The sequence below is a fragment of the Haliotis rufescens genome, unplaced genomic scaffold, assembly GCF_023055435.1.
Source record: "Haliotis rufescens isolate VD_foot unplaced genomic scaffold, xgHalRufe1.0.p SCAF_32, whole genome shotgun sequence".
NCBI lineage: Eukaryota > Metazoa > Mollusca > Gastropoda > Lepetellida > Haliotidae > Haliotis > Haliotis rufescens.
Window position 1 is genome coordinate 3,797,454 of NW_025964024.1, and position 24,024 is coordinate 3,821,477.

Below are 24,024 nucleotides of genomic sequence, written 5' to 3' on the forward strand. Positions count from 1 at the left end.
ACTTTTGAATCACAGACAGAAAAGACTGGCACAAGCATTTCATGTTTTTTCAGTTGAAATGAGCTCAAGCTGAATTCTTCACTGCCTACGAGCTTCAAAGTTGTTGAATTAAAAAAATACACATTCAAGAATTTATTTGACATATTGTCTATTACTGTGCAAGAAATGAGAATGGTGTCTCCACTTCGACAGTATGTCATGGAACAATCTTGAAGGAAGAGGTATCTCAACTCTTCGTCCTCACTATCTGAATCAGAACCACTCTCCTTCTCCTGTTTTGTCAGATACAGCTTTCTGGAACATTGCAACACGTCTTTCCCAACTTGAAAATCGTGCATACTGAACTTACATTTGGAGCAGTAGCTATCCAGTAATACCGTCAGTAAATTGCAAGGGTGCTGAGGATCGAAACACATAAGCTGGAATTTTCGATCTCTGAAACTGCTTGGTGATGTTCCGATGACGGGATTTTGATGTCCTACAGGATCTTGTTCCTGTGCCTTCTTACAAATGAGAAGTTTTGACCATTTCTTTGGGCTGAGAATTGATTGAGGGAGTCGGAGCAGACACACCATCTTGTCTGGGCTGAGGAGGCATTCAAGAGGTGAAACTGTTGCAGAGTCGCGGTGAAAGAAATGATGGGTATCTTCGAATGCTGTCACGTGCTTGGAGCGTCGGTCTATCACAACAAATTTTACAAACCGTGCGTGTTTGTCGCTGGTGACGTACTGGGCAATGAAAATGTCACCAACACATCCTATGCAAGTCATTTGACCCATCATTCTCCCAATCTCAAATTCACTTGGCATTGAGAAATAATGACAATATTTAACAACCAAATGTTTCCGTGAAATTGTTGTTGACTCAAAATTGGGTATGGCCTCGAATTCCCTCAAAACGAACTTTCTCTCCGTAAAATAGGTGTGGATATTGATGAAACGCCCTTGAACATACTCAGGCTTTGTACCCATAAACACGAAATGATCACTGTCATGATTGTCTGGTTCTTCGACCGACATCATTTCGGCTGGAAGACAGATAACGTTTCTCGCCTCGACTCCTTCAGCCTTGACCTTAAAAACAAATTATGACCTTCACCTTGTCAACAACCATGGCTTCCGGTGGTAAGGGAACACGTGTGTCCAAATCAGTGCCAAATATTTACCGATGGCAGTGTTAATGATTCTTAATGACGTATTTTAGACAAGTTATGTTTACTCATGTATTACACGTCTGTGTTTGAGCAAGTAACACACACTACGCTTTTTGTAGATAGTAATATGGCTTGCTCTACATTGAGTGCCCGTTTGCTGTCACCCTCACAGCAAGGCAATGCTGTTCCCTGCGTCAAAATGCAATATACAGACAGACATGATTTGTTATGATTAAGCACGTTTACATCCTTCGTTATGTACACCAGGCGATTGTCTACAGAACCGGATCGTGCAAAAACCAGTCACGGTATACACCCTGAAGATCCGGGGTAGAATAAGTCTTCAGCAACCCATGCTTGCCGTAAAAGGTGCCTATGCTTGTCGTAAAAGGCGACTAACGGGATCGGGTGGTCAGGCTCGCAAACTTGGTTTATACATGTCATCGTATCCCAATTGCGTGGATCGATACTCATGTCATTAATCACTGGATTGTCTGGTCCAGGCTTGATTATTTACAGACCGCTGTCATATAGCAGGAATATTGCTGAATGATGCGTAAACAACCAACCAACCAACCAACTTGATATAGGCACTAGTGATACATTGTCGTTATGCCCTCACAGAAGACAGTTCACATGTATATCCTGGCTTTGACCATTAGGGTACAGGTGTACACTGAAGTCCTATTTATTGTCGTTTCCTTGATATGGCTTTAGACTCTGACCCAAAACATTGCTAACACAACATGCAGGAACTCGCATACTGCTTTGAGTCCATCACTGATCTTGGCCTTTGGGATTTTGTGTAGATTGTTTAAAAGTTTGTTAGTTCTTGATTACAAACCAGAGCAGAGGTCAGAGTGCTCGGTGTGAGACGAGAGATGTCAGAGAATCCTTATTCTATCCAAAATGTTGGCCCAAGAAGACAACGATCATTTCATATTTGCTAATGAAATCCAGTCTATTCCACCAAGGTTGATACAGGCTTGTCCCTCTTGAAAAACTTTGATTTTCAGCATGTTCAGTGTCAACCTTTGAAAGCCTTAATATTACCAAAATAATTTGAGGAGCCTTGAATTTGTTCAAAGTGACATGTACTTGTTAATAATAACAGTTATTTACCATGAATGTTTAAGTGTGATTTATCACAGTGATGGATTTTAGCCAAGGACCATGAAGAATTCATGTCAGCCATAATTTATTTTATTTGTTGGTTGTCAAAATAAATCGCATTTAAGGTCTTACAACTAATACGTAGTATGCTGGATTTAAAAGAACATATTGACAGACTTGGCTAATAACCCAACGAAAAGCTTGAATGTCAGTGTTCCATAACTGTATGAGCCTTATGTACACTCAGTAGTTAGCCAATCTCAGTTCTCATTATCATAAAATAAACAAAGCGTTTACTGTATGTCTTTATACTAACCTAGAAATGCTACTCGCTGGATTCTTTGGAAGAAGTGTGACTTTTTATGATATTGGTGCTGTGCCATTTCCCCCCTCTTATCCATCCACCAACAGAGTGAATTTTTAAGATGCCTTAAAACTGATTACCTCACCGAAAATTCGTAAAGATGGATTGTTTCAAGTGTTGACTAAATATCTACATACAGTATCTACAACCGACACACAATTAGTGAAACATATTTACAGATACTGAAAACACAATTGGGACCAGGTGTCCAGAGTCGGACGATGAAGAGGATGATGGCATGTGGGATGATGAAGAGGAAGAGGGAATGGAGATGCTGAATGGGCCAGTCAGGTGCTTGTTCTGTGATGGTATCCTCCAGAGTGTAGACGAGGCATTCCGTCACTGCCAGGACTCACACCAGTTGAATATCCTGCAGATTGCTCGACGCTTCAGCCTTGACTGTATTGGCTACATCAAGATGATCAACTATATCAGAAAACAGGTAAATGGTTTAGTGACTTTCTTGTGTTCCATCAAGATTAGGCCGTGATTAAGTATTTGCTGGATTATCATCCCTGCCCGTTCTCATGACTAAACCCCCCACAAATTTGCCTTTCAGTGTCAGAATAACATGATCATATATTTGAAATGATGTATTGATGTTGTGTTTTCAGAAGCCAAGTCCGTCGTCTCTAAGCAGTTTGACGTTACCAGTCCCCTGGGCCAGTGATGACTTCATGCAGCCATCAGACCATGACGATCTACTGTTACAGTACGGTAGGTAGTCCTGGATATGGGGAACGCCTACGTGCAGGAATTTGTCCAAGATTCTAAACTAAGTGCCCCTGGCATGCGAATTGGGGAAAATTGTTATTTTGTTCAAAATTGGAATTTTTTTAAAGTTTTTATTTTCTAAAAATCAGATGTATTTTAACATTGTATTTTGAGATTGAATTCAATACTATTACATAAGACTAATTATTTAAAACCTCTTTGTTATTTTTATTATTATTATTATTGTTGTTGTTATTTATTAACCTCATTTGGTCCTGTTATCAATAAAATACAGGTTATATCTACAAAGCCATAAAATAGGTTATTAGTTATATATGTTTTAACAAGAATGCGATCAATTTTTATCCGAGTTTGGAATTTCTTATTGACATTTACTGCAGACATGGGGCTGAATATCGTCCTCTAAGTGGGTCTGGATAAATCCCTGTTGTGTTTTGGTAGACACATGGTTTTCTAATAACAAGCAATTGTATCTATGACAACTTCTTTGTTTACATTGTTGTGATGCCTCTGAGCCAATTTATCAAAGCATTTGAGATGTGACCAGAAAGGAGACTATATGTATAGTCTGGAAGGTACTTTAAGGTACCGACGTTTACTACAATATCTGAAAAACTATCGGACCTACTCCAGTCAAAGTTGGTATGAGGTTATAAAACAGTCATACATAACTTGATATTACATTTAAAGATAATCGGTGCATGAATAAAAAATCTGTCTATTTAGCTATCACTATATTTCATCAAAAACCAGACCTGTTCGTCACAGGTGGAACGAGCATTCATTGAAACAGCCATCTGCATAATGCTACTACCCCTGCATCACAGGGCCATATGACACAGTTGAGCCAATCAACTCAACTCGAAAGGTGCACGGGAATCACACACGCACGAATACGGATTATAGCTTTGGGTGTCTCAACGTGCGTGATTTCCTTCCAGACTATACATGAGGTGAAAACATGTTTAACCTGGGTACAGAATTCTCAAACAAGTCTGTGCAATACCAAGATTTTGTTTTATATGGTTAAATTAATATAACATATTAAGCAACATTGACTGTGATGCATCAATGTATTGAGGACTAGTCTCACTGTTATTTACAGATATAGAGTCCGTGGAAACCAGTTCTATACAGCGGGATACAGATCAAAGGGAGACAACTTCAGCCACATGTGGCACCCCAGAGCTAGAACAGAGAGCTATGACAGCCGAGGTTCGGGCCAAGCAGGCCGAAGAAGAACTGAGAAGAGCAGTCGCAGACTTGGAGAAAGTTAGGTCAGTCGCATTGAAAGAAGTTGTGATTAATTTGTGATGTTAAGGATTCAAATAAAGAGGAATTGTTGAGTTCTTGGAGAATGTTCGCATCTGGATGTACCGTGTATGTCAAAGCGGGACTCCATTGCGACTTGGTCAGGACTGGGTGATTCATTGTCCCTTGAGGTTTCAGAAGTCATTGAGCTTGATACTTTGTCGTGAAATGATCTCACATGCAGTGTATATAACCATACTTTGAAAACACTTTGAAACTTAGATTAACTCAATCTCATTAAAATCAGATACAAGTTCTTGCTACCGCTGAGGACATCCAATTACTGGTCACGTCAGAACAACCTTTCGTAAACTTTGACTGACCAATGAAATGACTAACAGGAAGTCGACATTAGCCACTAAGAAAGCAGCTTTCTTAGCTCTGCGGGACTAGTTCCAAACTGGCGACATTCATTTAAAGTATTTTGAATATCAGTCATGCAGCCCGTAACAATGGTTTTGTGTTGAGCTTTAGAGGTTGCATGATTAGAAAACATATTCCGCAAACAATATAACAATTTTTATGACGTGTTTGTATCGTGATTTTTTTTGTAGTTGTCCAATTTTCGATCACAAATGTTGATACTACTTAATTTTGTTTATCCAACATACTCGTTAATCCGACATATCATATGCAACCAACCATGTCGGATTAGAGGGACTTGACTATTTATAACCATACTTTGAAAACACTTTGAAACTTGCTGATTATGAACCTTAAGAATACCTTACTCACAATATCAGTCAATGGATTGTCTGGTCCAGACTCGGTTATTGACAGACCCTTGTCAACAGCTGGAATATTGCTGAGTATGACTTTAAACAACACACATACCGTACACTTCAGAAAACATATTGTTTATACTTGGCGGGCCAAATTTTCAAACACATGAAGGATGAAGAAAGACATTTCTAACGAAGTATTTAGGGTCAAATGTTATGTTTTTGTGAAAATATAGGTTATCAGTAAAGTTGTCAAATCATCCCCGCTGCAATTCCGCTGTCGCAGAATATTTTGCAGAAATGCCCACTCGGTGCAGAATTGTGTCTATTTTGCAGAAAATAATATTTTGTACAGAACTCATGATGCAGAATTCGTGAAATACACTGAAGAATTTTAACATGAGAGTCGAAAGTGCATGTCTGTTTGTTTACACTAATCATCTCCAGGTTCACTTCAATAAGTTATTCTAGCTGTGGATAAGTTTATCATAAATATGCCTGTGACAAGTGAAACAGGCGCAAAACTACGATATTCGTGAAAACTAAGCTTAAAAGTTTGCAGAATTGTATGCAGAATTATCAACGTTTGGCTGCAGAATTTACAGAATTACCCGAGAATGTGTATTTTTTGGCTGTGGAATACAGCAGGGACTGTTTAATACGTCAGTCTGTTACTTCTTTGACTTCACGCATGTCACTCTGTCAGTTCTGTCGAAACTGGTGGATACAAGATTGTCTGTAAAAGGTAAGTACTGTTACTGTTTGATTACAAATACTTCACAAACTATTGCAGGTCATTTATGAAGACCTTAATGTCCACTGAACCAGAGGTGAAGGTCACACACTCGGCACCCTCTATACAGAGTCTGCAGGCTGATGAAGATGAGGCCTACTTCTCGTCGTACTCTCACTTCGGGATTCACCAGGAGATGTTGAAGGTTGGATGTGGGTTCAGGGCGGGGAGTTATTGTTTATCTTTAGTTTTTCATTAGTTGTACACGATTATATCACCTACATCTTTTTTAATGAGGCCAATTTTGCGGCCTAGTGGTTGTTAATGGGTTTGATCCTCCCTCCTGGGTAACATTTGTCCTCCATTGTGACATTCATTTGGTGCTGTTGATGGAGGCATGAAACTGCACTCGCTCGCTCATGCACGCACGCACGCACTATCCCAATTACATAGATCGATGCTCATGATATCTATCACTGGATTGTTTGATCCAGACTCATTTATTTACAGACCGCCATCGTATAGCTGGAATATTGCTGAGTGTGAGGCTTTAAACAACACTCACTCACTCACAAAGCACACAATGTGAAGATTAACTGTGCTAATACTGCTGCTGCTGCTGCTGCTGATGATGATGATGATTATGATGACTTTTATGTACAACAGATGGGCACTATTCCCTTGACAACAGAACAGATCAAACATCATGCTCCGCTCTCTGTGGAGTACCGAGTGTAAAATGTCACATTTGTTCTTCAGGACAAGGTACGTACTGAGAGCTACCGAGACCTGATGCTGAAGAACAAAGACTTGTTTGCTGACAAAGTTGTCCTGGACGTGGGCTGTGGGACAGGCATCTTGTCCATGTTCGCAGCACGGGCTGGCGCCAGACTTGTCATCGGGGTTGACCAGTCAGAAATCATTTATCAAGCTATGGACATAGTTAGGTATGGGTTGACGAAATTGAGCTCTCAATTGTCCTGCAAGATGGCCTCAGCATCATCAGAGTCATGGGGGCACGGGTGGCCCAGTCGTCTAAGGCACCGCGATTCGCTGTGCAGAGTTGCGTCCCTTGGGCATGACAGAAACCTATGATTGTGGGTTCGAATCCCGGTTCGCCCCGATTATGTTTCTAGGTTTGTCAGCACATACCTGTGCTCGTGGGTTTCACCGAAGTGGTAATCGTGTGCGACCTGCATCACTTCGGGCTTCACTCCCACATTAAGCTGACACGCCGTGACATGACTGGAATGATGTTAAAAGCGGCTTTAAACCCAACTCACTCACTCATTAGTGTCGTAATTGTGTTACATGAACCTAGATTTGATTGTGGAAATGACGACAAGGAATGTAAAATGTCATATTGATGCAAGGCTGTGTAGATTTAGTAGTATTTTACCGTAAGGCATGTATAGATGACTTATCACATTATGATCTCTTAAAATCCCCTGCTTCATTGTATTCTGTTTATGATTTGGATTTATGAGACTCAGTTTCAAGTAAACCAGTGCAAAAATGACCTATTTTGCTGTAGTGTTAACCTTGAAAATAAGGCTAAGGATGCTGATAGATGAAATGATATGGATGATTATCTCATTAATTGTTTAGCCTAAGGCTTAAATAAATAAGAACGTTAATTCTCAGGCATTTTCCTTTCACAGATTGGTAGGGGGAGTTACAACCGCAAGATGGCCTGATAACAAAGAATGTTTTTGTTTTGACTTAATATTCATATCAAATTATTTATACCAGCATATTCATTACATACCAATAGCATGATTTATCAAAAAACATTTTCTGCTTGTTAGGGAGAATGATCTCAGTGACAAGGTGACATTGTTGAAAGGCAGACTTGAAGATGTGAAGCTGCCCGTCGACAAGGTGAGTAGTACGCCATGATGGAAGACATCTTGGCTGGTGTGGAAGACATCTTGGCTGGTGTGGACGACATCTTGACTGGTGTTGAAAACATCTTGACTGGTGTGGACGACATCTTGACTGCTCTAGACGACATCTTGATTGGGGTGGAAGACATCTTAGCTGGTGTTGGTGACATCTTGACTGGTGTGGAAGACATCTTCACTGCTGTGGACGACATCTTGACTGGTGTTGAAAACATCTTGACTGGTGTGGATGACATCTTGACTGGTGTGGGCGACATCTTGACTGGTGTGGGTGACATCTTGACTGGGGTGGATGACATCTTGACTGGTGTGGATGACATCTTGACTGGTGTGGATGACATCTTGACTGGGGTGGAAGACATCTTGACTGGGGTGGATGACATCTTGACTGGGGTGGATGACATCTTGACTGGGGTGGATGACATCTTGACTGGTGTTGAAAACATCTTGACTGGTGTGGACGACATCTTGACTGCTGTGGAAGACAACTTGACTGCTCTAGACGACATCTTGATTGGGGTGGAAGACATCTTAGCTGGTGTTGGTGACATCTTGACTGGTGTGGAAGACATCTTCACTGCTGTGGACGACATCTTGACTGGTGTTGAAAACATCTTGACTGGTGTGGAAGACAACTTGACTGGTGTGGATGACATCTTGACTGGGGTGGATGACATCTTGACTGGGGTGGATGACATCTTGACTGGTGTGGATGACATCTTGACTGGTGTGGATGACATCTTGACTGGGGTGGATGACATCTTGACTGGTGTGGAAGACATCTTGACTGGGGTGGAAGACATCTTGACTGGGGTGGATGACATCTTGACTGGGGTGGATGACATCTTGACTGGGGTGGATGACATCTTGACTGGTGTTGAAAACATCTTGACTGGTGTGGACCACAACTTGACTGCTGTGGAAGACAACTTGACTTGTGTGGATGACATCTTGACTGGGGTGGAAGACATTTTGACTGGGGTGGATGACATCTTGACTGGTATGGATGACATCTTGACTGGTGTGGAAGACAACTTGACTGGTGTGGATGACATCTTGACTGGGGTGGATGACATCTTGACTGGGGTGGATGACATCTTGACTGGGGTGGATGACGTCTTGACTGGTGTGGAAGACATCTTGACTGGTGTTGACGACATCTTGACTTGGGTGGAAGACATCTTGACTGGTGTTGACGACATCTTGACTTGGGTGGAAGACATCTTGACTGGGGTGGATGACATCTTGACTGGTGTGGAAGACAACTTGACTGGGGTGGACGACATCTTGACTGGTGTGGAAGACATCAACTGGTGTGGAAGACAACTTGACTGGTGTGGAAGACATCTTGACTGGTGTGGACGAAATCTTGTCTGGTGTGGAAGACATCTTGACTGGTGTGGACGACATCTTGACTGGTGTGGAAGACATCTTGACTGGTGTGGACGACATCTTGACTGGTGTGGAAGACAACTTGACTGGTGTGGAAGACATCTTGACTGGTGTGGATGAAATCTTGTCTGGTGTGGAAGACATCTTGACTGGTGTGGATGACAACTTGACTGGTGTGGAGGACAACTTGACTGGTGTGGAAGATATCTTGACTGGTGTGGAAGACATCTTGACTGGTGTGGAAGACAACTTGACTGGTGTGGACGACATCTTGACTTGTGTGGAAGACATCTTGACTGTGGAAGCAGCTTGACTGTCTGGAAGCAGCTTGACTGTGTGGCAGCAGCTTGACTGTGTGGCAGCAGCTTGACTGTGTGGAAGCAGCTTGACTGTGTGGAAGCAGCTTGACTGTGTGGAAGCAGCTTGACTGGTGTGGAAGACATCTTGACTGTGGAAGCAGCTTGACTGTGTGGAAGCAGCTTGACTGTGTGGAAGCAGCTTGACTGTGTGGCAGCAGCTTGACTGTGTGGAAGCAGCTTGACTGTGTGGAAGCAGCTTGACTGTGTGGAAGCAGCTTGACTGTGTGGAAGCAGCTTGACTGGTGTGGATGAAATCTTGTCTGGTGTGGAAGACATCTTGACTGGTGTGGATGACAACTTGACTGGTGTGGAAGATATCTTGACTGGTGTGGAAGACATCTTGACTGGTGTGGAAGACAACTTAACTGGTGTGAAAGACATCTTGACTGGTGTGGAAGACAACTTGACTGTGGAAGCAGCTTGACTGTCTGGAAGCAGCTTGACTGTGTGGAAGCAGCTTGACTGTGTGGAAGCAGCTTGACTGTGTGGAAGCAGCTTGACTGTGTGGAAGCAGCTTGACTGTGTGGAAGCAGCTTGACTGTGTGGAAGCAGCTTGACTGTGTGGAAGCAGCTTGACTGGTGTGGATGAAATCTTGTCTGGTGTGGAAGATATCTTGACTGGTGTGGAAGACATCTTGACTGGTGTGGAAGACATCTTGACTGGTGTGGAAGACAACTTAACTGGTGTGAAAGACATCTTGACTGGTGTGGAAGACAACTTGACTGTGGAAGCAGCTTGACTGTCTGGAAGCAGCTTGACTGTGTGGCAGCAGCTTGACTGTGTGGCAGCAGCTTGACTGTGTGGAAGCAGCTTGACTGTGTGGCAGCAGCTTGACTGTGTGGAAGCAGCTTGACTGTGTGGCAGCAGCTTGACTGTGTGGAAGCAGCTTGACTGTGTGGCAGCAGCTTGACTGTGTGGAAGCAGCTTGACTGTGTGGAAGCAGCTTGACTGTGTGGAAGCAGCAGCTTGACTGTGTGGAAGCAGCTTGACTGTGTGGAAGCAGCTTGACTGTGTGGAAGCAGCTTTGACTGTGTGGAAGCAGCTTGACTGTGTGGAAGCAGCTTGACTGTGTGGAAGCAGCTTGACTGTGTGGCAGCAGCTTGACTGTGTGGAAGCAGCTTGACTGTGTGGAAGCAGCTTGACTGTGTGGCAGCAGCTTGACTGTGTGGAAGCAGCTTGACTGTGTGGAAGCAGCTTGACTGTGTGGAAGCAGCTTGACTGTGTGGCAGCAGCTTGACTGTGTGGAAGCAGCTTGACTGTGTGGCAGCAGCTTGACTGTGTGGCAGCAGCTTGACTGTGTGGCAGCAGCTTGACTGTGTAGAGGTGTCAGCTGGAAGCCTGGTTGTGTCCACAGTTTGGAGTTTGTCTGACACAAGAAACTGGAAACCATGGTTCTGTTTCACTTGTGAAAATGAGTATCTTGCCAAGCTGCTGAAGGAGTAAGAACATTTAGTCAAAATGTCACAGTAAAGGATAATCTATGTTTAGACTATTTAACCCTAATTGTGACCTGGTCCAGGACTACCTGACACTGACTTGAGTAATACTCTGTTGACAGGTGGATATCATTGTGTCGGAGTGGATGGGGTACTTCCTGCTGTTTGAGTCTATGCTGGACACAGTGCTGTATGCTAGAGACACCTATCTGAAGGAGGATGGAATAGGTAGCGCTTCTGGCTGTCTATGCTTGCATCGGCTGTTCTGCATCACACACAGACTGCAAGTTCATAGAAATTTGATCTCAGTGCGCTACCAATACACTACACATGAAGGTCCAGGGTAGGATAGGTCTTCAGCAACCCATGCTTGCCGTAAAAGGTGACTATGCTTTGTCGTAAGAGGTGACTAACGGGATCATGTGGTCAGACTTGCTGACTTGGTTGATGCATGTCATTGTATCCCAATTGCGTGGATCGATGCTCATGATGTCAATCACTGGATTGTCTGGTCCAGACATGATTATTTACAGACTCCACCACATAGCTGGAATATTGCTGAGAACGGCATTAAACAACAAATAAACAAAACAAAACATAAATATGAGCATGATGAGGACATCGCATTACAGTTCAAATCAGAATCACCTTTCATCCAACCAATCAGAGCATCGCTTATCAGAATGACGAAGTGAATGTCTGACTGTGTTTTTTTAAATAATAAAGCTTGAAAAGGTTAACATGAGCATTCCAAATGACAGCTAAGGGCGGCACAACCGATTCCTTCACAATCATCATCTATCTCTCGCTTCGATGGGATAAACATTGCAAACAGAAGAGACTTTCCACAGCCCATGGGGAGTACTGCCATACAATCTTATACATTCAAAAACTTTCTTTTGTTGAGTCTCCAGTTTTGAAACTATTGCCATAAAGCTCGAGAAAACTGCTTTCTGATTGGCTAATGTTGCTCATTGGTTGGTTCTATCTTACGTGATCTGTAGTGAGATCGTTGTGTGGCAGTAGCAATAGCAATAGCAATAGGGTGTGATTATCTCCCTTAGTAACGCTAAGGTGTGATTATCTCCCTTCCCATGTTACAGTGTTTCCTGACCGATGCACGCTATCCCTAGTAGGGTCAGGTGACCTTGACCTGCATGGTAAGCACATCAGTTTCTGGGATGATGTGTATGGTTTCAAGATGTCCTGTATGAAGGCGGAGGTGATACACGAGGCCATTGTGGAGCTGGTAGAGGATGGCGGAAGTATCACCCAGCCATGTGTTGTCAAGGTGAGGCTCAGAGAGTCCTGACAGCTGCCAGTACGAGCACTGTGGGCAACTAGCACTGTTTATTACCCACAGGGTTAGAAATAACCAAGTTCATAAATATTGTATGTGCACTAGTGTGAGTAGCATCTTGCCTACCAGTGTTTCTGTCATCCAGACGGCATCGTTGACGTCATTCAAATTTTGTGGTGACCAGGGATGAGAATCTTCTGGGGAACAGCAAATTTTAGTGAACACAAATTTGTTAAAATCTGATGGCTTCCCCCATAAACATCCCCAAATAATGGACCACGCTCCATTGCAAAGACGTTTCAGCTGAAAAGGAAAATATCTATTCTCATCCCTGTGTGACGTCACATTAGAAACATCATAGCTGAAGATTGTTTATGTCTTTCGGTAGTTGTGTTTTTTTAGGACAGTGATGGTGATCACTGCATTTTTTGTAAAGGGGGGCTCAAAGGATTAAGAAATAAAGGGTAATAAAGAAATTATTACACTCACATGTGTGTCATACAGATTTAACAAAACTTGTGTAAGAATTCATGTATTACCCGCATTCTCACTCGGGAAATACAAGAATTTTGACACTTGTTTCGTTAAACCAGTATGACACACATACTCGTATAATAATCTCTATTTATGATCACTGGCAGTGAATAGAGACTACAGTGTCTCTGAACAGTGATGAATGCTTCAACTGACTGGTTTAGTTTGTGGTCATATTACAGAAGCATTGAAAGATGTTCATGCACTTGACACTTTGATGGGGCATGTTTTGCCCATTCTATAAAAAGATTTTGGCAGAGTAACGTTCTTTAGGCTTGCCAGAAACAATGACCTCGGGGTCACTCCCTCTCTCACTCCCTCTGTAGTTGATTACTATGTATTTGATATTGTAAAGGAATCATTTGAACTAGATGCCAGATCAGATTCTCCAATTCTCTGCTTGCTTTAGGACTGTCGAGAATGGTGTCACATTGCATATTACAGCACCTGTGAAGATCTGGGGTAGAATAGGTCTTCAGCAACCCATGCTTGTTGTAACAGGCGACTATGCTTGTCGTAAGAGGCGAATAACAGGTATGGATGGTCAGGCTCGCTGACTTGGTTGATGCAGGTCATCGTATACCGATTGTGTGGATTGATGGTCATGATGTCAATCACTAGATTGTCTGGTCCAGACTTGATTATTTACAGACCGCCATCATATAGCTGGAATATTGCTGAGTGAGGCATCAAAACAACAAACAAATAAACAAACAAATAAACAAACATATTACACATCTATTGATGTGATGTAGCTGTACCAGTTAGTATCTATACGAAGTGTAATCATTGTTAAATATGACATAGGGGTGGTCGGGTAGCCTCGTGGTAAAAGCGTTTGCTCGTCTCACCGAAGACCAGGGTTCGATTCCCAATGTGTGAAGCCCATTTCTGGTTACCCCCAGTTTCGTATTGCCGGAATATGCTAAAAGTGGCTTAAAACCATACTCACTCACTAACTCTGACATATAATTACTTGCATAGGTCTATTGAAGAAACTTGGTGACCTAGTTTTCATCCTTTTACTGATACAGGAGTTGGATGCCTGTAGATGTCGCCTTGATGACCTTCAGTTTGAGTCGCCCTTTTGTCTGACCTGCACACATGATGGCTGCCTGTCAGCTATAGTGGGCTACTTCGACATCTTCTTTGAGAAGGGTTGTAATACAAAGGTGGGTGTGAGAGTAACACAATTCACTTTATCCTCAGTAAGATCCAGCAGACAGATGTGTTGTATCATGATAGTGTATAGGATATGAAGACTTGTCATTTGTGATATTATGATAAGTGGTCCTTTTTGACTCACGGCTTAAAAAAATTATCTTTACATTTCTTTGGCAAGATATATAGACACTGTACTTCATCTGGCTAGAATGAATAAAACTGGTTAACTAGTACATAGACTTATTAAATTATACTACTCAAATCTTTTTAGGAATATTCTGAATGTCAAGATTGGAGCTGAATGAAACGAATTGCTTGGATAAGTTCTTATGAAAATATTTCTCAATGGTTCCCGTGGAAATGGAGCATTTCTGCTATTGGTCAAGTTAAAGTGAACATAAGTAAACAAGTTTACATACTGAGTTTTGTAAAAATATGAAATGTCTCAATGTCCCTACCAGTAGTTGAGTAGTACATGTATATTATAGTAGATATGAAATTATTCAAGTTAATTTTTCTATGTACGAATTATTCAGATAGTTAGTTTGACATTGTTTTGGTCATTGTTAGTAGCGTTGTAGTTTGCCTGATTTCCTGAAGTTTGCTTGTTGTGACATGTTGCCAGGTGAGCTTCACGTTTGTTGTGATGTATTCCAGGTGAGCTTTTCTACATCGCCAGGGAGTCCGACCACACACTGGAAGCAGACCGTGTTTCTCCTGGACAAGCCCAGGACTGTCAGGAAAGGTGAGACTGAAGTCTGTGTGAACTCTCAACATCAACTGGGGGCACGGGTGGCCCAGTTGTCTAAGGCGTCGCGATTCGCTGTGCAGAGTTGCGTCCCTTGGGCACGCCAGAAACCTATGATTGTGGGTTCGATTCCCGGTTCGCCACGATTATGTTTCTAGGTTTGTCAGCACCATACCTGTGCTCGTGGGTTTCACCGAAGTGGTAAACATCTGAGACCTGCATCACTTCGGGCTTTCCTCCCACATTAAGCTGACATGCTGTGATATAACTGGAATACTGTTAAAGGCAGCGTTAAACCCAAATCACTCACTCACTCACTCAACATCAACTGCTACTTCATCCATAAATTGTGCAAGACAGAATTCTTTTTGGTCATCAGCACCTTTTTTTTTAAGGATAAGACCTATCCAAGAATTTTACAAGATTTATGTCCCCCATCAGACTCCAAGGAATAACACAGGGGTTAACTGTCAAGGTTTTTAAGCAAGGACAAGTATAACAAAGGCACACCTTCACTGACAGTTTATAAATCTGATAACGCACTGTTACTGTTATAAGGCTTAGAACCTCCTGTGTGGTTCAGGGGAAGAATAGATTAGGCTTAGTCCATGCTTGATGTAAGCACCTACTGATAAGGATGGTGTGGTAACAATGTGTCTCTTGAGTAGCATGCCCAGTAAACATACTCATGCTTTTCAACTACTGAGATTACCAACCCCTTTTTGGTACACAGGATTCGGGACTCCTTCACAAATTTAATTTTTTTCAATATTTTTTTCAGTTATTTTACCTTCAAATCGCACCCTTTTATGGCCTAGGAATGTGTTCTATGGTTTTTGTCTGATCGACTTCTTTGAATTCTGACATGTGCTCTTGAGATAGTAGGGGGCACCTGTGGCCCAGTCGTTTAAGGCGCCATGATTCGCTGTGCAGAGTTGCGTCCCTTGGGCACGCCAGAAACCTATGATTGTGGGTTCGATTCCCGGTTCGCCACGATTATGTTTCTAGGTTTGTCAGCACCATACCTGTGCTCGTGGGTTTCACCGAAGTGGTAAACATCTGAGACCTGCATCACTTCGGGCTTTCCTCCCACATTAAGCTGACATGCTGTGATATAACTGGAATACTGTTAAAGGCAGCGTTAAACCCAAATCACTCACTCACTCACTCAACATCAACTGCTACTTCATCCATAAATTGTGCAAGACAGAATTCTTTTTGGTCATCAGCACCTTTTTTTTTAAGGATAAGACCTATCCAAGAATTTTACAAGATTTATGTCCCCCATCAGACTCCAAGGAATAACACAGGGGTGATGGCCTTGGGTTAACTGTCAAGGTTTTTAAGCAAGGACAAGTATAACAAAGGCACACCTTCACTGACAGTTTATAAATCTGATAACGCACTGTTACTGTTATAAGGCTTAGAACCTCCTGTGTGGTTCAGGGGAAGAATAGATTAGGCTTAGTCCATGCTTGATGTAAGCACCTACTGATAAGGATGGTGTGGTAACAATGTGTCTCTTGAGTAGCATGCCCAGTAAACATACTCATGCTTTTCAACTACTGAGATTACCAACCCCTTTTTGGTACACAGGATTCGGGACTCCTTCACAAATTTAATTTTTTTCAATATTTTTTTCAGTTATTTTACCTTCAAATCGCACCCTTTTATGGCCTAGGAATGTGTTCTATGGTTTTTGTCTGATCGACTTCTTTGAATTCTGACATGTGCTCTTGAGATAGTAGGGGGCACCTGTGGCCCAGTCGTTTAAGGCGCCATGATTCGCTGTGCAGAGTTGCGTCCCTTGGGCACGCCAGAAACCTATGATTGTGGGTTTGAATCCCAGTTCGCCCCGATTATGTTTCTAGGTTTGTCAGCAGCTTACCCGTGCTCATGGGTTTCACCGAAGTGGTAAACGTCTGAAACCTGCATCACTTCGGGCTTTCCTCCCACATTAAGCTGACACGCCTTGAAATAACTGGAATACTGTTAAAAGTGGCGTTAAACCCAACTCACTCACTCACTCTGTTAAGTAGTAATCAAGATTCAGAGGTGAGCAAATGAGACTCAGTTAAAAATCATATTTGGGATTCAGGGGAAGGTGTGTGCGTGTATGCGTGCGTGCATGCACCCTCACTACCAGATTGCCTGGCACAGATTTGATTAGGCCCCCTTCATTTTGAAAGACATGAAACTTTTTATGGATGTGTATAATGTTTCAGGGCTGCATCTTGCCCATTCATCAGGTGAATGATCTTCATCAAAGACCTGACACCCATTTGTAATGCTGGAATTTTGCTGACTGCAGCTTGAACAACATTCACTCCCTCCCTTGCTAACAGCCTCACAGACTCACCCATTGTTGTTTGCAGCTTGAACAACATTCACTCCCTCCCTTGCTAACAGCCTCACCGACTCACCCGTTGTTGTCTGCAGCTTGAACAACATTCACTCCCTCCCTTGCTAACAGCCTCACCGACTCACCCGTTGTTGTCTGCAGCTTGAACAACATTCACTCCCTCCCTTGCTAACAGCCTCACCGACTCACCCGTTGTTGTCTGCAGCTTGAACAACATTCACTCCCTCCCTTGCTAACAGCCTCACCGACTCACCCATTGTTGTTTGCAGGAGAGAAGCTAGAGGGCAAGGTCGTCTGTAAGAAGAACCGAAAGGATCCCCGGAGTCTGGTCATTACGATCGATGTGGCTGGTGTCACACACAGATACATTATGGAATAAATCCTAAATCTTACCTACAGGAGTAGTGTTGTTATGTCATTGATGTCTCCAGGTGACACTTCACCTCAGTTGTACCTGGCCGGTTGTGTCAGCTTGGGGGAGCCAAGTGGTACAACTTGTCACTTTTGATCTGTGGAGATTCTGGGTAAGAATATAGGTCCCCAGCAATCCATGCTCTTGTAAGGGGTGACTAACGGGAGCGGGTGGTCAGGCTCGGTGGCTGATTGCATATCATCATATCTCAATTGTGTGGATAGATGCTCATTAATCACTGGATTGTTTGGTCCAAACTTGATATTTTACAGACTGTCTTCAAACAGCTGGAATATTGCTGAGTGCAGTATAAACAACAAACAAAACAGTCCATTTGGACAAGAAATACAGAACTCTGCTGTTTAGATCAGTATTTAATGAGAAATGAGTGAAAATTGTATAAGAGATTGCACCTAGTACATAATAAGAAACAAAAGTATTATTTATATTGTTTGCAATAAAACCCAACCATATATTTATATATGTTTATATACAAAGATAATATTTGAAATACATTGGCAAGTCGATTTGATCTGAAATTACAATAGCAAGGTAATCGTATATCGTAACATGAGTATTTCCATAGTGAATTGTTGCATACTTCATCATCTACTGACATGCCAGTATTTACACATGATTCACGATGGAGAAGCATCAAAGAGTCAAACACAGAATTTCTGCAACAGCTACTCAAAAAGTAGTCCAAACAAAAGTAGTTCCCAAGCAACAGACATGGACAGGATGAGCATCAGCCGGAGTTTGTCGGACCCAGGGTGATTGTCAAATAACTAAGGAAACTTTTCAATGTACATGGGATTTCATTGTATGATCTGCTCGCACAACTTGTACCAGTCTGAAAACAGATGAATATATTGCACAGTGATATACTAGTATATGAATTGGCCCGTCCCACAATGCATCTGTGGTGTTCTGACTGCCGTAAGTCTATGTTAAAGTATAGGAATTATGGACGTCGTTTAACGATGGCTTTGTGAAACAGACCCAGACATATATTAAAATAATTCACTGAAACAGCTTAGTTCTTCCTGCGTTTAATTTCTTGTTTTGTAGATTCTCTCTATGTTTGTGGCAGGAGGCAATAAACTGAAAATGTCTACATAGAAGATTTAACGTTCCATTCATAGATTGTAAATTAAATTGTATGCTCTTGAGAAATTAAACAGAAGATTTGACGTTCATCAGTGTACACTTCAGATCAAGTAGGTTTTATTTCTGGTTCTGCAAAAATCCAAAATTAATGGCCACTAATATGTCTCTACCCTACAGTAATAAACCATGTTTCGATGGTAAGAAATAGGACTCAAAACATCAATACTATAAATTGATTAAAGGGCAAGGTCACCAATATAAAAGACCAATCACTAGCACTGACAATAAGATAAATCGTCTACAAATGTATATCACAGTTAGGTTAATAGTCCCATTACCAGCTTCTGTATAGTTCAATAACAGATAGAGGACAAGGGACAAGTAGGAATATTTATCAAAGGCTCGGCAAATTCCGATTAACTAAGACTCGGTTGATATTTCCCATACTAAAAAACACTCGTGATGAATCCTCTATATATTATATTGTATATAGGATATCCCTAATATTGGATATTTACCATTCGGAAACACATGAGGGTATAAATCTCTATATCATATAATGTCAGTCTTTAATTACTCAACGTTTAAGATGTAATTTCGCTCGATGAAGTAGCTTTAGAAACCCTATATATTATGCAGTGCCAAATGATTTGCAGACACTTTTGTCTTCATAGTCATCCACACATCAGAAAATGTCTATTTAAACTTACTGGGAAAAGTCAATAGTTTACTTGGCAAGTAGACATGGAATTGATTTATGGAGATCAAAAGTAGTTCTTCCTTGGTGACCTCATTTGCATATTTATCAGATTGTGATAAGTTTATCTGATTGGTTTATTGATATAATAATCTATGATAATTATATGATCAGGTGCTTTATCAAGATATATAAGGTATGTTGCAAGAACAACATAAGGCAAAGCAGAGTCCTTTGTTCTTGCAACTGTTCCTTTTATCCTGATAAAGTACTGTCACAAGTCCTCTATCTCTCTTAGAGCACAGCCAAGTACTCGAGTTCCCCGAAATGATTATCTGTGTATACAGTGTACAGCTGGCGCAAACTGCACTTTCCACTCAAACCCACAGCCCAGAAGTCTGTGTCAATCTTGAGGTAGATTGAGCGTCACTGTTATATAAAGAGTATTGGTTGGACAACATTATTGGGATATGATTGTACTACACATGACCCCAATGATGAGTGCCTAATGGATCAGGGCCTCTAGCTGTGCTCTAACAATACATCAATCTCATTCAAATCAAATATTTTACTCCCAACACAATACCTCTCTGCATTAAGACTTGAGTGAGTATGGTTTTACGCAATATTCCAGCAATGGCACCAGAAATGGGTTTTACAATTGTACCCATGTGGGGAATCGATATCGGGTCCTCGGTGTGACGAGCAAACGCTTTAACCACTAGGCTACCCCATCGCCCCGCATGACGACTTGAGGACCCAGCAATCAGAGAAGCAAATTTGACTTTTGTTTAAAAATAAAAAAACAATAACCAAGGAAACCTGCATGCACACAAAAATATTGCCACACTGTTACATTGTTGTGGATATGTTACACGTCCTGGTGTTTGCGAGCGCCGCGGCATCTACACCCAAAAGGGTTACTCGGGAGAGGATATTTGAGTTCTGTAATGTTCTTCTTTGGCAGAGATAGAAATTTCTGAATAAAGACGGTAAACAAATGAAGAGATTGTTTTAGAAAGCTGACATCTGATTGGCCCAAGAACCCATGCATCCTTCATTTTGATTGGGTGGTCTAAGTTCGCTTAGTGGCCACCTGGCCTAACCGTCTGTGAAGGTGGCTTCAGATCCTGACGCTGAGAGGTATTGTGTTGGAGTAAGATCTGATTCTAACAAGACTGATGATATATTAACATTGTTGTATACAGTCAATATCCTTTAGATGGTGTGTTTGTTCCAAGAAGATACAGCAACAATGTAGAACATTGCCCATCTCACTATAGGATGTTATTACACACCATTCATTGCTACAGACAAGTCTCTGTGAAATGATTTTGTCAGTGGTATCTCCTGCTTGAAGAATTGGTATCATGACAAATGTGGATGCATAGAACCTAGATATGGATGACACAACAAAACAAATCTTATGACCCAAACTAATTCTGCAGTTAACTGACATATACATCTTGGTTCCAGCCAAGGATAACATATTGGAAAGGAAACAGATTTGTACAATATGTATAGAAAGACAAAATATATATTAAAAAAGGTATAAACTTCAACAAGTATAAACTGTACAGTAAGACAGATAGAAAGCTCTGGATGTGTGAAAATATAAAGACAGACATTAGGAGAATCTATATACAATTGTCATACACAGCGGCTTGGCTTGAGACATGCACACTTCCAACAACTCACAGGGACTTGACTTGGAACATGCACACTTCCAACGACTCACAGCCACTTGGTTTGAGACATGCATACTTCCAAAGACTAACAGAGGTTTGGTTTGGCACATGCACACTTCCAATGACTCACATCGGCTTGGCTTGAGACATGCACACTTCCAATGACTCACATCGGCTTGGCTTGAGACATGCACGCTTCAAATGACTCACATCGGATTGGCTTGAGACATGCACACTTCCAATGACTCACATCGGATTGGCTTGAGACATGCACACTTCCAACGACTCACATTGGCTTGGCTTGAGACATGCACGCTTCCAATGACTCACATCGGCTTGGCTTGAGACATGCACGCTTCCAATGACTCACATCGGCTTGGCTTGAGACATGCACACTTCCAACGACTCACATCGGCTTGGTTGAGACATGCACAGTTCATACAGTTCCAGTGAAGCAGTTGTTAGGCTTGAGACATGAATATCATACAATTCCACAGAGACACAGACTCACAGCAGCTCGACATACATTTCCCGTATCCTACAGTTGTTAGTCTTGAAATGTTTATATCCTACACTATCTGTCATGTCCTGGTACACATTGTAACACAACTGCCACATGAAGCAGGTGCCCCATGATTCAACTGTCATCTCATACAATTTCATATATTAGTAAACATATGTATATTTTCCAGAAAGGTTGAAGGAAATCTCTGAACGAGCACTACGCCGTTAATGTGTCTGTGTGCACTATCTTCCAAGGTATAACCAACATTAGTTCAAACACTGCAGTGCAAATGCACAGGTCCTTGATGCACAGGTCCTTGATGCACTGATGTAGAGTGAGCGAGTCCATGGATGCTACAGTCAGAAAGCCCAACAGCTACATGGCAGCTTTAGTAATCAAGTCTGGATCCAACTGACTGGAGGTCGACCATGTGACCAACGCCCCACACAGTGGATGGGAAAAGCGTTCTCTCAGGACCTGCTACAATATGAGCCCAGCTGAATCCTACCACACAAAGCAGAGCTCTAGGATTACCTTCAGTCCATCTGCCAGCTATGTATCTTCATGAATGACATCAATTATTTCTAAACCTAAACAAATTCTAGTTATTTCTAGCATTTTAGAGTGCTGCTAAACATCTTGTCCATGTCCACAAGCCACTGACAGACATCACAGCCATCTTCCAATACTGGTGTATTTGGGGAACTCGGGAAAGTTATAACTCTAACCTTCGTATGTTTCTTTATGGGTCAAAAGAAAGGAGCCTAAAGTCAACTACCCGAAATTAAATAAACATAAATAAAATTTACCAAATATTCATGGCCATCTGTTGAGTATAAAATACAATAAACAGGTTTTTAAAATGATTACGGTCAAATGTGTGGCAAAGATTCTGGCTACTGCAACACAAACAAACACTCCTCCGACTGACGTGAACATTTGTTACTGAATAGACATTACATAACCTCCATCTGGTCGGAATTGACCGTTTTCAGATATACAAATATATTGTTACACGTAATGGGCTCACACCACATTCATTAGCTTGTTACAAACTGTAAACCACAAAATATTATTTGTAGCATTTGTCTCTCATGTTCAGCGGCTGTCACTAGCACTTACATTGATATACTTTACTATAGAATAACATAGGACTGTAATATACACTACAAACAAAACAAATGTACCCAGGTCAATGTCTGATAGAGGACAGCCAAAAACATCAGGACCACCTCTTGCTCCTTGTCCTTGTTGGCAAACAAGCTCCAGCACACCTTCCCCTGTATCGGCTCCAGGCAAAGGACCTACGGTGCTGTCCATTCATCTCGTCCACAGACACACCGTGCATGCTATGTTTATAATGGATGCTTCTTTGGCTTGATTCCCCCATATAATAGAATGGACTGTTCCAAGGCTTGATTCCCCATGTGAACAGAATGGACTGTTCCATGGGTTGATTTCCCAATGTGAACAGAATGGACTGTTCCACAGCTTGATTTCCCCCAGGTGAACAGAATGGACTGTTCCACAGCTTGATTCCCCCACGTGAACAGAATGGTCTGTTGTATGGCCCTGAATATGAGGTCTGTGCAAGTCTTTTTATAACTAATGAAATGGTGAACTATTCTGATTTAGACTCCGATGGGAGTGAGTTGATCTAGTCTCGACTGTCTACAGAACTACAGTTTACAGCTGGTGTTGCCTACAACACAGACGCTAGGCTCACCCTGTCACAGGTAGAAATGACAGAAATCAAGGGCAGCCATGTCTAGCGTTGGCTTCATGATACAAGGCAGAACAAGGGCAAGGCCAAACGTCTCACAATAATCTGTCAAAACATCCATGTAAACAGCATACTTAAAGTACGTGACCAATCCATGTATTTACAGACACACCACTATGAATGATGTGATTAGCTAGGTCCACCAGGCGTTATTTGCGTATCTCACTCTTGCCCATGGTTGCCCGGAGACCGATGGTTCCATCATTCCAGCAGTTGGGTCGGTCGATTGAGGACTGCCATATAGCTATCTCTTCCCCTCGTGCGTCCATCCACTCCACAGTCTTGCCTGATGCTACCCCTGCAGACAGAAACATTGTTTTAGCTGGATTTGGAAAGGTTGTTTACCTAATGACTATCATTCATTGTGAAACTAATAAATATTCATCGAATATAACCTTTTTTCTGATCCTCAAAAATAAGATTTTAACAGTAAAAAGCCTTTTCAAGTCTATATTCTGAGTGAGTGAATGCATGATTAACGCCACATCAGCAATCTTA

At 41.9% G+C, this 24,024-nt stretch overlaps 2 protein-coding genes across 17 annotated transcripts in view; one reads left to right on the forward strand and one right to left on the reverse strand.

Annotated features, from left to right (window-relative positions):
- The first annotated feature begins 1,078 nt into the window (after window positions 1-1,078).
- LOC124116644 (protein arginine N-methyltransferase 3-like) lies at window positions 1,079-17,729 on the forward strand. Of its 3 annotated transcripts, none has more exons than XM_046478065.2 (12): window positions 1,079-1,124; window positions 2,810-3,072; window positions 3,245-3,347; window positions 4,471-4,642; window positions 6,192-6,336; window positions 6,891-7,078; window positions 7,940-8,012; window positions 11,346-11,451; window positions 12,327-12,514; window positions 14,092-14,229; window positions 14,879-14,966; window positions 17,601-17,729. In XM_046478065.2, the coding sequence occupies exons 1-12, from the start codon at window positions 1,088-1,090 to the stop codon at window positions 17,708-17,710; spliced, it is 1,611 nt and encodes a 536-aa protein (XP_046334021.2). In that variant the 5' UTR covers window positions 1,079-1,087; the 3' UTR covers window positions 17,711-17,729. The 3 variants fall into 3 exon arrangements, with proteins under 3 accessions (XP_046334021.2, XP_048236675.1, XP_046334020.2); XM_048380718.1 differs by lacking the exon at window positions 1,079-1,124 and adding an exon at window positions 1,144-1,461; XM_046478064.2 differs by lacking the exon at window positions 1,079-1,124 and adding an exon at window positions 1,687-2,127.
- A 375-nt stretch (window positions 17,730-18,104) lies between these two features.
- Window positions 18,105-24,024, reverse strand: part of LOC124116645 (synaptotagmin-like protein 2) — a 126,848-nt gene continuing 120,928 nt past the window's right edge. For all 14 annotated transcript variants that reach the window (XM_048380675.1, XM_046478069.2, XM_046478067.2 and 11 more), the window contains one exon: window positions 18,105-23,824. In XM_048380675.1, the coding sequence (XP_048236632.1) occupies window positions 23,676-23,824 (149 nt within the window). In that variant the 3' untranslated portion in view covers window positions 18,105-23,675. The remainder of the gene's footprint in view (window positions 23,825-24,024) is intronic.

Excerpts from the sequence above, each read along its gene's own strand:
- LOC124116644 (XM_048380718.1), top strand. The coding sequence starts at position 1,410 with ATGTACACCAGGCGATTGTCTACAGAACCGGATCGTGCAAAAACCAGT. Across the intron at positions 8,013-11,345 it reads TGAAGCTGCCCGTCGACAAG|GTGGATATCATTGTGTCGGA; the intron begins GTGAGTAGTACG and ends CTCTGTTGACAG. Across the intron at positions 11,452-12,326 it reads TCTGAAGGAGGATGGAATAG|TGTTTCCTGACCGATGCACG; the intron begins GTAGCGCTTCTG and ends CCCATGTTACAG.